This window comes from Cannabis sativa, unplaced genomic scaffold (genome assembly GCF_029168945.1).
Source record: "Cannabis sativa cultivar Pink pepper isolate KNU-18-1 unplaced genomic scaffold, ASM2916894v1 Contig1, whole genome shotgun sequence".
Lineage (NCBI taxonomy): Eukaryota > Viridiplantae > Streptophyta > Magnoliopsida > Rosales > Cannabaceae > Cannabis > Cannabis sativa.
In genome coordinates, this window is record NW_026870037.1 from 1,129,079 (window position 1) to 1,142,348 (window position 13,270).

A 13,270-nucleotide genomic window follows, 5' to 3' on the forward strand; every position below is an offset into this window, starting at 1 on the left:
CACCCAACTCTCACACAAGGCCCAAAAGAGAGGAATTTAACCTTAAAATGAATAACTGTTATTAATTGAATAGGTCCAATAACTAAATGGACCTAAATAAAATCTATCATGGTGTGACATTTTATTTAGCAACAACCTATATGCATCTATATAATAAAATAAACATATAGGCTCACACAGGCACACTTTGGATGGATCCTATCATGTTGCTAGGTCATACACAGATGAAAGAAGATTGTAAAATTTACCTGTTACAAATTATTTACTTGACCAAGGGAGCCATCAGATCATTAGATCTGGCAAAAAGTAACCATGGCTATTTGCAATCAAGTAATAATAGGTTTTTAAAACTTACATACAAGCTAAAAACACATACACCTGCAACAAGGTTAGCTGGATAGTTGGAAGTAGGATTTATTTAATTTTAAATAAATAATTTCGAAAAAATAAATAATTAAATAAAATATTTTAATTAATTTCGAAAAAAAAATTAATTAATTTCGAAAAAAAAAATAAAATAAAATAAAAGAAATATTTAAAATTTCGAAATTATTTTAAAAAAAATTTAAAATTAAACCTACTATTTGAAAAATTAGGTTTCAACCAACCTAAATATCATTTCAAAATTTGCTAACTACTTTTTAAAAATTAAATGTTATTTTAAAAATAAAAATTAAATAAAAATTAGAAAAGATAAATAAAATATCTTTTCAGATTTTTAAATTTAATTTAAATAAATAAAATAACAAAATTTAAAAGTTAGCAAAATATCTTATATCTATTTAAAATTACATGATTATAAATATCTTATTTTAAATTTAAATAAGGTCAAAATATCTAAAAAGATTTAAAAAATCTTAATAGATAAGATATTTTTAAAATATCTTAAAAGATAAGATATTTTTAAATATCTTAAAAGATATTATAAATATCTTTAAAAGATATTATAAATATCTTAAAAGATAAGATATTTTTAAATATCTTAAAAGATATTATAAATATCTTAAAAGATATTTTAAATATCAAAAAAAAATATCTGACCTTAAATTTAAAAAAAATATAATCAAATTTAAAAATAAGATAGATTTTTAAGCAAAAAGATAAATACTAGTTCTATTCAAATTCAAATTACACTAATATCTTGAATTAAATAAAAAAAAATTAAATTAATTCAAAATGATAATTAGAATTGAATTAGGAATAGAAATAGTATATATATAAAACCATACAAAAATTTGGAAGTTAATTCCATGAAAAGGTATGAAAAATTGAAGAAAATTGAAAAAAATCGAAACTGTACGGACAGCTCTGCGATCGTGCGAAACTATCAAGAAATTTCCGATTTTGTCAAATCTTCAAAAAATCATAACTAATTCAAATAAAATCCAAATTGAGTTCTGTAAAAGGCTAACTTGCTTAATTTTTTCCATACTATCCAATAAAAATAATTCCAGAACCGAAATAACAATTATTTTTCACGAAAATTTCATAATCATCAATCAATCATCAAATAACACTCAATACAACATAATACCATCCAAAGAACATACAAACAATCGTTTTAAAGTCCAAATTACATGTAAGTAAATCAATTACCATGGCTCTGAGGCCAGTTGTAGGGAATTATTTTACCAGGATCTTAGATCTACTCACAAGTATGTTTATTAACATCCTAAATATGAACTTTCTAAAACGATAAAATAAACACATATAAAGTTAAGAAAACCTTACATTGATGCAGCGGAATAAATGTCTCCTTCCACTCGGATCTCTAACCCTTGATTCCTTTCGTAGCGGAGTATAATCAAGATCTGAGCCCGAATCTCCTTCTTCTTCAAGCTTTGATCCTTCACAGTCTTCCAATCTATGATTGAGTTACTGCTTACTGTGTGTGGGCACTTACTCTTTCACTAGGGTCACGAAAAAGATGAAGGAAAAGAGGGAGAGAGGTTTCGGCCAAGGTAGAGAGTGAGGGAAGGCTCAGTTTTTCTGAAGAGAGAAATTTCTGTCAGAAAGCTAATGAAAGCATGTGTTGTGAATGAGCCATCACTTTCTATTTATAGGCAACTTACTAGGTTTAGGTTTAGAATTATTTGGCATTAAAATAATGAAAATATTAATTTGAAAAAGCCTTATAAGTGGCCGGCCATAGGTGTTGTAATGGGCCCCACTTAATTTTGCAATTTTATCAAATTTTATCTCTATTTTCTCAAAAATGCCAATTTTCCAATTCTAACCTTTTAAATGCCAAAACTAATTATTTAATAATTAAAATACATTATTAAATAATATTGTCATTTAATTTAATTATTAATTAGACATATAAAGTCTATTAATAAATAAATAAACCTAGAAAACTCTTTTCCTTACAATTTCACCCCTGAATAGTGAAAATTCATAAAATCAGACATAGTCTAACTTTAGAATTATAATTGATCAATCACGAATCAATTAATGAGTCTTATAAGCAGAATGTTCTCAACTAGAATGGGGACCATGGATCTATATGCTGAGCTTCCAATAAGTGAACCAAATTTACCAAGTAAATTCCTACTTATTAATTCTTCGTTGAATCCACTCTTAGAACTTAGAATTGCACTCTCAGACTTATATAGAGCATATTGTATGTTTCACGATACCAATATACTATCTCATTTAACCATTGTTATAATCTTATTGTGATTTAAAGATCCTCTATATAGATGATTTACATCGAGATGGGATTTCTTTACCGTTCTCACCCCTCAATGTATTTTGCCCCTTAAAACACTTAGCTACCTGTAAATGGTGTTTAGTGATCTAATAATTAGTCAGTTAAACAAGAGCTCATCCATTTACTTCTATTTGCTAAGCTCGAAGGGAATCATCACTTAACTTCTATACACCAGTAGAAGCTATAGATTCCATATTTATGTTCAGCACTCCCACTCAATCATACTATCATGTTCCCAAAATATACGTATCACCCTGACCCAAAAGTAGGCTTAACTAATAAATCAAAGAACATGAATAGCACTCCTGAGTTGAGCCCAAGCATATCAGGATTTAGATCCTTTTTAATCTTAAGATCAACTACTGATATTGACTTGGAAAGATATGTATAACGGTAAGTTTGTAATATCTTAACTTAGTTGCAATATCGGTCCAGTCCAATGTATACTCCATACATTCGAAACTAGTATACTTTGCTAATGTCCTGGAAAGAACATAACACTTACTCCAAGTGTAAGTACACATCATCGCTGATTATCACATTAGTGTAAATCCAATAACACTGATGAAACAGGGACCAAAACTTTTGATTCATATGATCACAATCACATTCCACTGTGTTGACGATACTGTAATTGTGAATAAACATATGATCTGGATTTAACTGATTTTGTGTGTATGAATGTAATAAACATATTAAACATATTAAACCGTTAGCATGTAAAATTCATGCAAACATCAATCACTTCAAATTTCTTATATTGATAACTAATCAGATTGTAAAGAGTTTTATTTAGGGCATAAAACCTAACAAGAACATTGTTCATCCTTATTAGAGTTTTGATAATTAAATAAATATTAGCATTATTTCTTAGTATTTTAGTGAAGAAAAGTTAGTTATAAGTTGGTTAGAAAGATTCTTATATCCAGTTGTAACCATAAACCAACTCACCCTTTTTTTTTTGTTAGATCAAAGATTCTATGTATATATACCCTATTTTCAAGATAACACAATTTAGTCTTTTGATCACTAATATGGTATCAAAGTCTAAAACCTTTCTCCTCTCTTCTGCCTTCTCGAAAAGTTTTCTGCCATTAATTCACCATGGTAAGAACACGAGCTACTAGATCTAGGAACTTTGACCAAACTCTCCTGCCAAACACTTCCTCATCAATTCCAAATGCTCCTTCGTCAGACCCTCTTATCATTCCTCCAACTTCTAATGTTACTAGAGAACATTCACACCATAATCTCCTTCCTCCTCCTTGTCCAGCTCATGAAGATAGTTCTAGTCCGTACTTCCTCAACTCCGGTGATCATCCTGGATTGATCTTGGTTACTCCACCTTTTTCTGATCACAACTTCCAACCATGGCATCATGATTTTGAACTGTCTGTTGGTGCCAGAAACAAGACGGTCTTCCTTAAAGGCACTCTCCCTCCACCTCCAGTGTTTGATCCACTTCACAACCATTGGCTTTGATGCAACCAAATGGTTATGTCGTGGATTCTTCATTCTGTTACACTCGAGATCAAGAGTAGCATTATGTTTCTTGTTAGGGCTACTGGACTGAGGTTAACTCTTGTTTTGATCAAGGTAATGGACCTCAAATCTTTGAGCTTCGAGAAACTCTTATCACCTTGCGCCAAGGAGAAGATTCTGTAAGTGCATACTTTACCAAACTCAAGTGTAAGTGGGATGAGATTCAAGAACTTAGACATAGAATTCAATGTACATGTGTTGCTTCCGCTGACAACTTGGCTTTTCTAAATCAAGAACAAGTCTTACAATTTCTCACTAGTTTAAATGAATTTTTCTTTCATGTGTGTGCTCAAATTATACTAACCTTTTCCTTCTTTGTCCAAAGTTTTCTCCATGATAGTCCATGAAGAAAGATAGAAAAAACTCAAGAATCTTCAAATTCCTCTTATTGCTTTTGTCCAAGATCTTCAAAACAATTCACAATCTTCTGCTACTCTTGCTCAAACTCCCTGATTAGTGTGTAAAATTGTACATTTATTGTGTAAAAATGTTAAAATATATTGAGTCATAATTAGTATTTTCATTATTTTAATTGGATATATTTATGAGATTGAAAATATTTAATTGTAACTTGATTTATTTTATTGTGTAGATAAATGTGACAAAAATTTAAAATCAATTGAAGGAAGCTTAATTTAAAGGAGACTGGAAGCCCAAGCTCATTTGACAAAGCATCCGTACCAAGCATAGTCTCTCAATGCTGAATATAATACAATACAAAGGTTTCAATATTTGGGCCATGTCAATTGATTAGGGAAATTTACACCCACTACTGATTTTTCCCATTTTATTACATTTATACTGTGCCACGCTGGAAACAACATTTGTACTGTTTTTTTTTTTTTTGGCAGTTTACTGCCTTGAAACTTTAGCCGTGTAAGGGGCTGGTCATTGCCACTTGTCACGATAGGGTTTTGCCACGTTTATTTTTTTTTTAAAAAAATATTTTTAATTGTTTGATTTGACGGTTATGTGTTCTGATCAAAAAGTATTGTATTTATGTATTTTTCTTTTATTTTTTTTTATTATTTTCGAATCTAAATTTTGTAATTGGTAATCTCTCTCATCTCAACTGTTCATCTTCTTCCCCATTTTCAGTTTTGTTATACGGTTGTAGTAGTGGGTGGTTTTTTCATTTTAAAAAATTTCAAATCCCATACCACTATCTTAAACTTCCCTCTCATTTTCCCTCCCATTTTTATTATTTTTGTCTATAAATACCTTCATAGTTCTTGATAATGGCCGTTACTCGTTCATCACCATCTCCGGCCAAAGTTACAAAACCCACAAAACAATCGCAGAAAACCAGACCCAAATCAAAAATGGGTAAAAAAAATCTGAAAGAGAACCCTCCTAGCCCCACTTCCCCTTCTGTTAAAAGAAAAACCATTGCTGGATCTTCGAAGAACACTCGAGGAAAAAGACCTCGAACTGTTGTTGAAAATTCAGACTCAGATTTTGAGTTGGATTCTGAATTTCTTAAGTCGCCTGTTTCTGTTAAGGTATTTTACTATTTATCTGTTGTTGTTTTTGAGGTTTTTTGTTTTTTTTGTTAAATTCGATTTTTGAAGTTCATATATCTGGGTATTTGTTTGTTTTTGTCTCTGTATTTGTAATGGTTTTATATATTTTGTTTGATTTATTTATGTGTTTTTGTTAATTTTTTATTTGTTGTTTTGTTGGTGTTGTTTTGTTTAATTTTAGGGCAAGGGTAAATCCCCTGTAAAGGTGTTGCCATCATCAGGTGTGACTGAGGAAATTCCTGTTAATAGGATTGTTGAGGTTTGTCATGTTATGCATTCTGTTCCATGTTTTTTTTATTGTTTTTTTGTTGTTGTTATTTTCGTAGTGTTTTATGGTGTTTTATCAGTGTTTTTATTGTTCTGTTTTTTAGGATTGGGAATGCAAGTACACCCGATCTCAATTCTATCATTCTAGAGTAGTAACATCTGGGTATTACTCTGTACTTGGTGACATTAAGAGAATTTTAACTGAAAGCCAATTGGAAATTTTTTCAAAATCTGTGTTTGGTTATTTTCTTCGGATTCCAGAGTACATAATTCATTACCAATTGCTTCATTGTTTGCTGTTGAGGGAGGTTCAGCAGCCTAATGGGTTGGAGTTTTGGGTTTGTGTCCAAGGGAAATACCTTAGGTTTAGTATCGAAGAGTTTGCGTTGGTCACGGGGTTAGATTGTCATGTTGATTCTGATTTTTATCAGCTTAAGCAAGATGATAATGAATTGATCAAACATTGTTTTAAGGGGTACAAAAAAATTACCAAGGGTGCTATTCAGACTGCTTTTATTGCTGACAATCTTAAGGATAACGACGATCTTGCAGTCAAGTTGGCTGTATTGTATTTTGTGCAGTGTTATTTGTTAGGTGGTCCCCCGGGTAAAGTTGTTTCGTCTGAGGAAATAGATGTTGTCGATAGTGGTCGATATAATGAATTTGGGTGGGGCAAGCATTGTTTTGATATCACTATGCATTCTTTGAAGGGTAAGATAGATTCTGGTTATAAGAGGGTAGTTCGTAGTGACGAGGATGGTGGGTATTACAGGTTATTGGGTTTTCCTTTGGCTATTCAATTCTGGTTTTTCGAGTGTTGCCCGTATGTTATTGGGAAACTGTCCTTGTACTCAAATGCTGACATTCCAAGGATTTTGAATTGGCCTAAATTACCCAAGGACAAGGAGGGTATGGTGAAAATGGATGTAATGAACACCCTCATTTTCGATCGGTCTTTGAAAGAGGTAATCCTGTTGTTTTTTATTATCTTTCCACTGTTGTTTTAATGTTGTTTTTGTATACATTATTTATACTTTATGTTTTTATTGTTGTTGTTATTTTATAATATCAGTTTCATGTGCATATTGTTTTTTTTTTTAGTTTTTGTTGTTTCAGTTAAAATTAAGAAACATCACTCCAACTTCCGTTGAGAGATTGAGTTTGAGCCTCACTGATTTTTTCTCTGGTAAGACTACTCCCGAGGCTGTAAAATTCAAAATTAAAGGTGGTTCCAAGCCCTCGCTCGGTCAACCTGGCTTGATGGGTTCTTCTTCATCATCTGCTCATGAGAATGTCTCCTGAGTTGAGTTTGAGGAATTTAAAAAGTGTTTATCTGTTGTTGTCAGCCAGCAAGGGATTCTTATGAAATCTGTTGCTGAGATGAACAAGAAGCTGGACATTCTTATTGAGGTGTTTTTTTTTAATTGTCATTACTTTTTCTGTTATTTTTTTAGTAGTGTTTTTATGTTGTTTTATACAGTTAATTAATTTTTTAATTTTTAATTTTTGTTCTCAGTCATCCCAAGGTGGTCTTACTCACAATGGATCTCAGTCTGAAGATGCTCTTCGTACTTCAGAAAATGAGGATGATGAAGATTCCACTTCGGAGGAAGACGAGGATGATAAATTCGACGATGATAAAGGAGATGATCATCATGACGATGAAACTGATGATGATGATGATGATGATCTGGGTGGAGATGGTGTTGGTGCTGGTCAGGATGAGGCTCACACGGGCGATGTTCGTAACGATAAGGGTGTTGTTGTCCCCGAGGTTGTTTCGAGGGATGATGATACCGGCAAGATGGATGATGCCAAGAATTCTGACCCTGTGGAACCTATTGCAGAGATCAAACATGTGTATTTATTGTTTGGACATCATTTTTTTTGTGCTTTTTTGTGTGGATTTCTGTGTTTTGTGTTTGTTTTAATAGTTTTTTACTGTTTTTTTTTGTTATCAGCCTGAACAGTCTCAAGGTGGGGAGGACAACATTGATGTTGATGCAACAATTGCATCTGCTGTTAAAGCTGTGGAGAATTTGGTTTGTGTTTCTGTTTTTTTTTTTTTGTAATTTGTATTTATATGGTATTCTATTGTTGTTTTTATGGTGTTTTTATTGTACTGTTTGAAACTTAAAAAAATCTTTTTTTTTTTATCCTTTCTCTTTTTTAGATTGGTTCCTCAACTAATGCCCCGCTCCCGTTTTCGAGACTTATGAGAAGACTGATCTTGAAATGGTTGTTTTTCAAGAGACTCCTATTTTACGTCCTCAAAAGAGGGATCAGAAGAAAGGAGCTGTTTTGAAATCCCCATTCATTGAGCTTGCTTCTGGTGCATCTAAATCAGGTTCATCCTCAGTTTCTCCTGATGATTCTGTGTATAAGGTCGTTAAATATGTGCGTGGTTTGTGCCCGTTGGACAACAAGATTGGTGAACCTGTCGATCCGCAATTGGAAGCTGAGTTTGTCAAGTGGGTTGATACAGGTCTTAGAAAGCATAAATCTAAGTAAGTATTTTTGTAGGTGTTTTCAGTTATATATCTGTTATCGTTTTCCATTTATTTTTTATTTTTTCATTTGTGTTTTGTTATTTTTTTATTTGTTTTTTTTAGCACAACAACTAATGTGTATTGTAAGGGTAAGGACACAATATTTCCGCCATTTCGTTTTGGTGTTGAGGACATCGGCAACAAGATGTGGTTTCATAACCTTGCCTACCCTAATTGTTTCCTTACCAATTCTGTAAGTTTTTATTTTATTATTATTATTATTTTACATATTGTTTTTTTATTTATTTTCTTTTTGATGTTTTTAAGTGTTGTTCTGTTAGTTTTTTATACGTTTGAATGTTTTTTTACTAACTTTTTTTTCTTTTGTTCAAAACATATCGACATCATTTTCTATTATCTTCGTAAGAAAATAATGTACTCAGCCGAGCCGAAAATCAAAGTCACCACAACTGATTGCCTGTTTTGTTCTAGCATAACAACTTTGTATGAGAAGTTTGTTGAGAAAAACAACGATATATCGGTGTTGTCTCTTTCTCACAATGTGGCCCAGTACATTCAAGGTGGTAAGATATTATGTGCCACTCCTTGGCATTTGGTTGATCATGTTGTTATGACTATCAATGTAAAATTACAGGATCATTGGATTTGTGGTCGTCTTAACATAGTTGACAGGCGCATATATCTGTACAATTCATTGCGTTCTGGGAGGTATATGACAGCTGCCAAAGAGGCTTGCAAGCCTTTCTCTGTTATTTTACCATATTACTTCTCTATGTTAGACTTCAAAGGCCTTCGCAACGAAGCTAAGTTTAGCACTATGGAACCTTTCCCTATTGTTGCTGTTGATGGTTTACCCGATCAGGTCACAGCGTAAGTTTTATGTTTAGTGTTCAATGTTTTTCACTAGTTGTTTGTATTTTTATTTTTATGTTATGTGACTTTGTTTTTTATCAGTGTTCTCATAGTGTCTTTTTTTGTGTTTCCTTGTTGTTTTTTTTCCAGTGATTGTGGTGTTTTTGTTGCATCATTTGCTGAGTATTTCATTGATGGCAAACCCATCCCATCCTCTGATTTTGATGTGGAAATTCACCGCGATCGTTGGCTGTGTTATTTTATCAATATGGGATGAAGAAGCAAACTGAGAACATTGAAAGTGAATCCGAGGCCCCTCCCAGCCTTCCGAAGAAGTGATTTATTTTTTCAATCAGACTGTCATTGTTCTTATAGTTTTTTAATGTTGTTTTAATGTTTTTTATGTTGTTTTTCTTAAACAAACATTGGTGTTATGTTGTGTTTCCTTACGTTTTGTGTGGACCACATGTAATCTTTTTATTTTTGTATGTTTTTTCTTATTATTTTTATGTAAAAACAAGTTGGTATGTTAAAGTTGTTTGTTTTTTCATTTCACATCCCTTCTTTTTTTGTTTTTTTTTTCTTATAGTTTCTCTGTTTTTTTGAATACAAATATTAATTTCAGTATTAAAAACACAAACTGTTTCAATAACAAACTTCATATATATATTCAATTTAGTATCCAACATCTTTTAATATCCAATCTAAAGTATCAACAATTCCCAATGTAATCAATGTTTTTCAAATAAAAAATGTATTCCCTTTGTATTTCAGAAATTTAAATTCCTCAATATCTCATTCTCAAAACTTATGTGTAGTTTTCTTTTGTTTTTCCACTGTTGTTCTGTTGTTGTTTTTATTCCCTTCTACGTCTTTCTCGCTCCATGTTCTTTTGTTATGCCTCAGTTCACCACATTTGCTGCACTTGTTGTGTTGATCCTTTTCCCATCCAGCCTTCCTTCTCAATGTTTTTGGTCTTCCTGATTTTACTCTTTCATGTGGAGGCAAGACTATAATATTCTTCACTTCTTCCGGTACCTCCCATTCACTTTGGTGTCCTATTGGGTAAACTGTCCCTGAATAAGTTGCCAGCCAATTTTTTTTCGTGTAGTAATTTAAACAGTAGGTGTACGGGTCCATGTTCATCTCCCTCATCACGGCCACTGCGTGCCCGCATGGCATTTCATCTATTTGGAACCTGTTGCACGTGCATGTTCTTTTTTCTAGGTCTACTTCCCACGATTCTTTCATTCTTGTTACCTCAAACAAGTAATCTGTTGTTGCTTTAACCTGTTTTAAATTTGATTGAAAAAAAAAATCAAACATAGCTGTAATTCCAACAACAACAATACAAAACTATTAAAACAACACTACAACAACAACTTTTACTTACTGTTTTTTTTTTCCAAAAAAAAAAGAAGCATAATTAATATTTTACCTCCAGATTCAATGAGTATGTGTAATTTTTCAACAGTATGTCTTCTCCAGTTGGTGATAGCTTAGTGAAGGTATTGTGTGCTTTTGTCCTATTAGTATGCGTCCATTGTTGCACCAATGTTCTCAAGCATTCTAGCAGCGTTGTAATTAGTAGCTCCCTTGCTGCCAAATTTGCAGCGTTCAGTAATTCTGATATGTTTGAGGTCATTGTGGAATACCTCTTGTTTTGGCTATGAATTCTTGACCACTTTTCATACCCGATTTTTTTTAGGTAAGGTCTTATGCGTTTGTCCAATCCATCCAATTCAGCCATGTGGAACTCGAATTGCTTTTCGTGTAGGCTTTGGATCGCTCCAAAGAATGGCAGATTGTATTTGGCGCATGTTGTTTGAAGCTTGTTTTAAGGTTGCTCAAAATGTGGTAACCGCAGTAACTGTGTGCAATTTCTGGATAGATTTCTCTTGCTGCTTTGATGAGGCTTTCATTCCTGTCTGAAATTAGGCATTGGTGTTCCCGTACCCCATACGCTTCTTTAAATTTTTTGAAGAACCATTTCCAAGATTGGTCATTCTCAGAATCTGCAACACAAAACGCTAGTGGAAAAATATGACCTGCTGCATCTTGTGTGCATGCGCACAACAAAGTTCCCCCACAAGCTGCTTTGAGGAACATTCCGTCCACAACAATTATCGGTCTGCATGCTCCCCACCCTTTTATGGATGCATCCAACGCCATGAAAACAAAGAGCAAGCTGTTGTCTTCTGCCGTTTTCAGATCGACAAATGATCCAGGGTTTGTTTTTTCCACCATGTGTAAGAAACTCGGTATTAGGCTGTACGAGTCACTAGCATTACCTCTCAAGTCGTTTACTGCATGTTCCTTACTTCTCCAAGCTTTCATATAGTTCATTTTGATGCCAAATCTGTATTTCAACTCCCCTTTTATGTCCATCGCTGTTGCCTTGGTCTTTATGTTCAAGAACTTCGGTTTTATGCATTCCCCTATCAGTTTCGATGTTGCTTGCCTTTGGTCTTCATGCCTAATATTTATGGGGCATGTGTGCATATTTGAGAACCTATTGAAACAAAAAAACAACATTAAAAAACTATTAAAACAAACCTGTTGCAGATACCAAACAGGTGTATTTCAGTACAAATTGTGGAAACAGGGCATTTGTTAAGGCTGACAACAAAAACAACATTAAAAAACTATTAAAAAACCAACCTCCTGATTATGAATGTGTTTGTTGGGCCATTTCTCGATGCTCTTAGTGACCAATTGCAGCTTTCGTAAACACATTTCAGACTGTACTCTTGAGAGCAGGACTTCCACACTTTGTACTGAAAGTTGTTTTTGATTGCGTAGTAGCTGAGGACATTTTTTAAAGTTTCTTTGTCTTTGTATCCCTGTCCTTTTTCCACTTCGAGGTGTTGCTTGTCTGTTATTAACTTTGCATTGTTGATGTCGATTTCTGGATCCAGTTTTTTACTGGTGTTTTCAAGTTGTTCTACCATTTCTTCAGCAACCAAATTTGCATAGTCAATTATGTCGAATTTGTCCTCCTCATCTTCTATTGTTTCTGACTTTTCCCCTTCTTCTGTTTGCTGTCCCGTTGTGTATGATTCTGTTGTTGTTATGTTGTTTTCAAGCGTTGTTGTGTTGTTTTCGATCATTGCCACATTATATTCATTCGGTGTTGTTGTGGATATCGAATTTGGTGTTGCAGAAGTGTTGTGTTGTTGTTTCTGCCGGTTGACACATAAAGTGGATATGTCGTGAAATCTGTTTCCTTCATTTTCAATTCCAAGTAAAAGTAGAGGCTTCGATCGTTGCATATTTTGATCTAAGTGGTATTCCTTCTTTAGCTTGGTACTGTATTTGTAGTGTTGTGCTGGTGTTTTCGCAACCCAATGAAGTAAGCAGTATTTGTAGTAGCTGTTCGTACTTGCATTTTGTTGGTATGAATTCTCCACTAGCCACATAGTTCACATAATTGTGATCTTCATTCCATTGTCCATTGCTCTTGATGAGTACTGGTAGACGTTCCATTACCTGTCATTCCAGGGTCTTATTTAATGTTAAAACAATAGTACAACAACAATAAAACAATAGCAAAACAACAAAAAAAAATTAACAAAAAAAAAAAAAACAACAACGATAAAACAACACAAAAACAACCAAACAGAAATACCCATTATATTTTTTGTTAGTTTTTATTATTATATTTGTCTGATACATTTATGTATGAATGTTTTTGTATTACTAACCGCAAAACAACATTAGAACAACCCTAATGTTGTGTTTGAATAATTGTACTATTTTATCAATTTTTTTTTTCGAAATCATTTTGTGTTACAAACGTCAAATTAACAATAGAACAACCCTCATTTATGTTTTTGCATCATAAATTAAAGAATATCACATTT

At 32.8% G+C, this 13,270-nt stretch overlaps 2 protein-coding genes across 2 annotated transcripts; one reads left to right on the plus strand and one right to left on the minus strand.

The window, feature by feature from the left end:
- Positions 1–7,309: 7,309 nt before the first annotated feature.
- On the plus strand, positions 7,310–8,153 carry LOC133032955 (uncharacterized). Its single transcript, XM_061107441.1, has 2 exons — positions 7,310–7,455; positions 7,562–8,153. The coding sequence occupies exons 1-2, from the start codon at positions 7,408–7,410 to the stop codon at positions 8,009–8,011; spliced, it is 498 nt and encodes a 165-aa protein (XP_060963424.1). The 5' UTR covers positions 7,310–7,407; the 3' UTR covers positions 8,012–8,153.
- Positions 8,154–11,123: 2,970 nt separating this feature from the next.
- On the minus strand, positions 11,124–12,826 carry LOC133032967 (uncharacterized). The gene is made up of 2 exons (XM_061107457.1): positions 12,069–12,826; positions 11,124–11,919 (listed from the first exon to the last, which is right to left on the minus strand). Exons 1-2 carry the CDS (start codon positions 12,824–12,826, stop codon positions 11,124–11,126), a joined length of 1,554 nt encoding a protein of 517 aa, XP_060963440.1.
- Between the last annotated feature and the right edge of the window lie 444 nt (positions 12,827–13,270).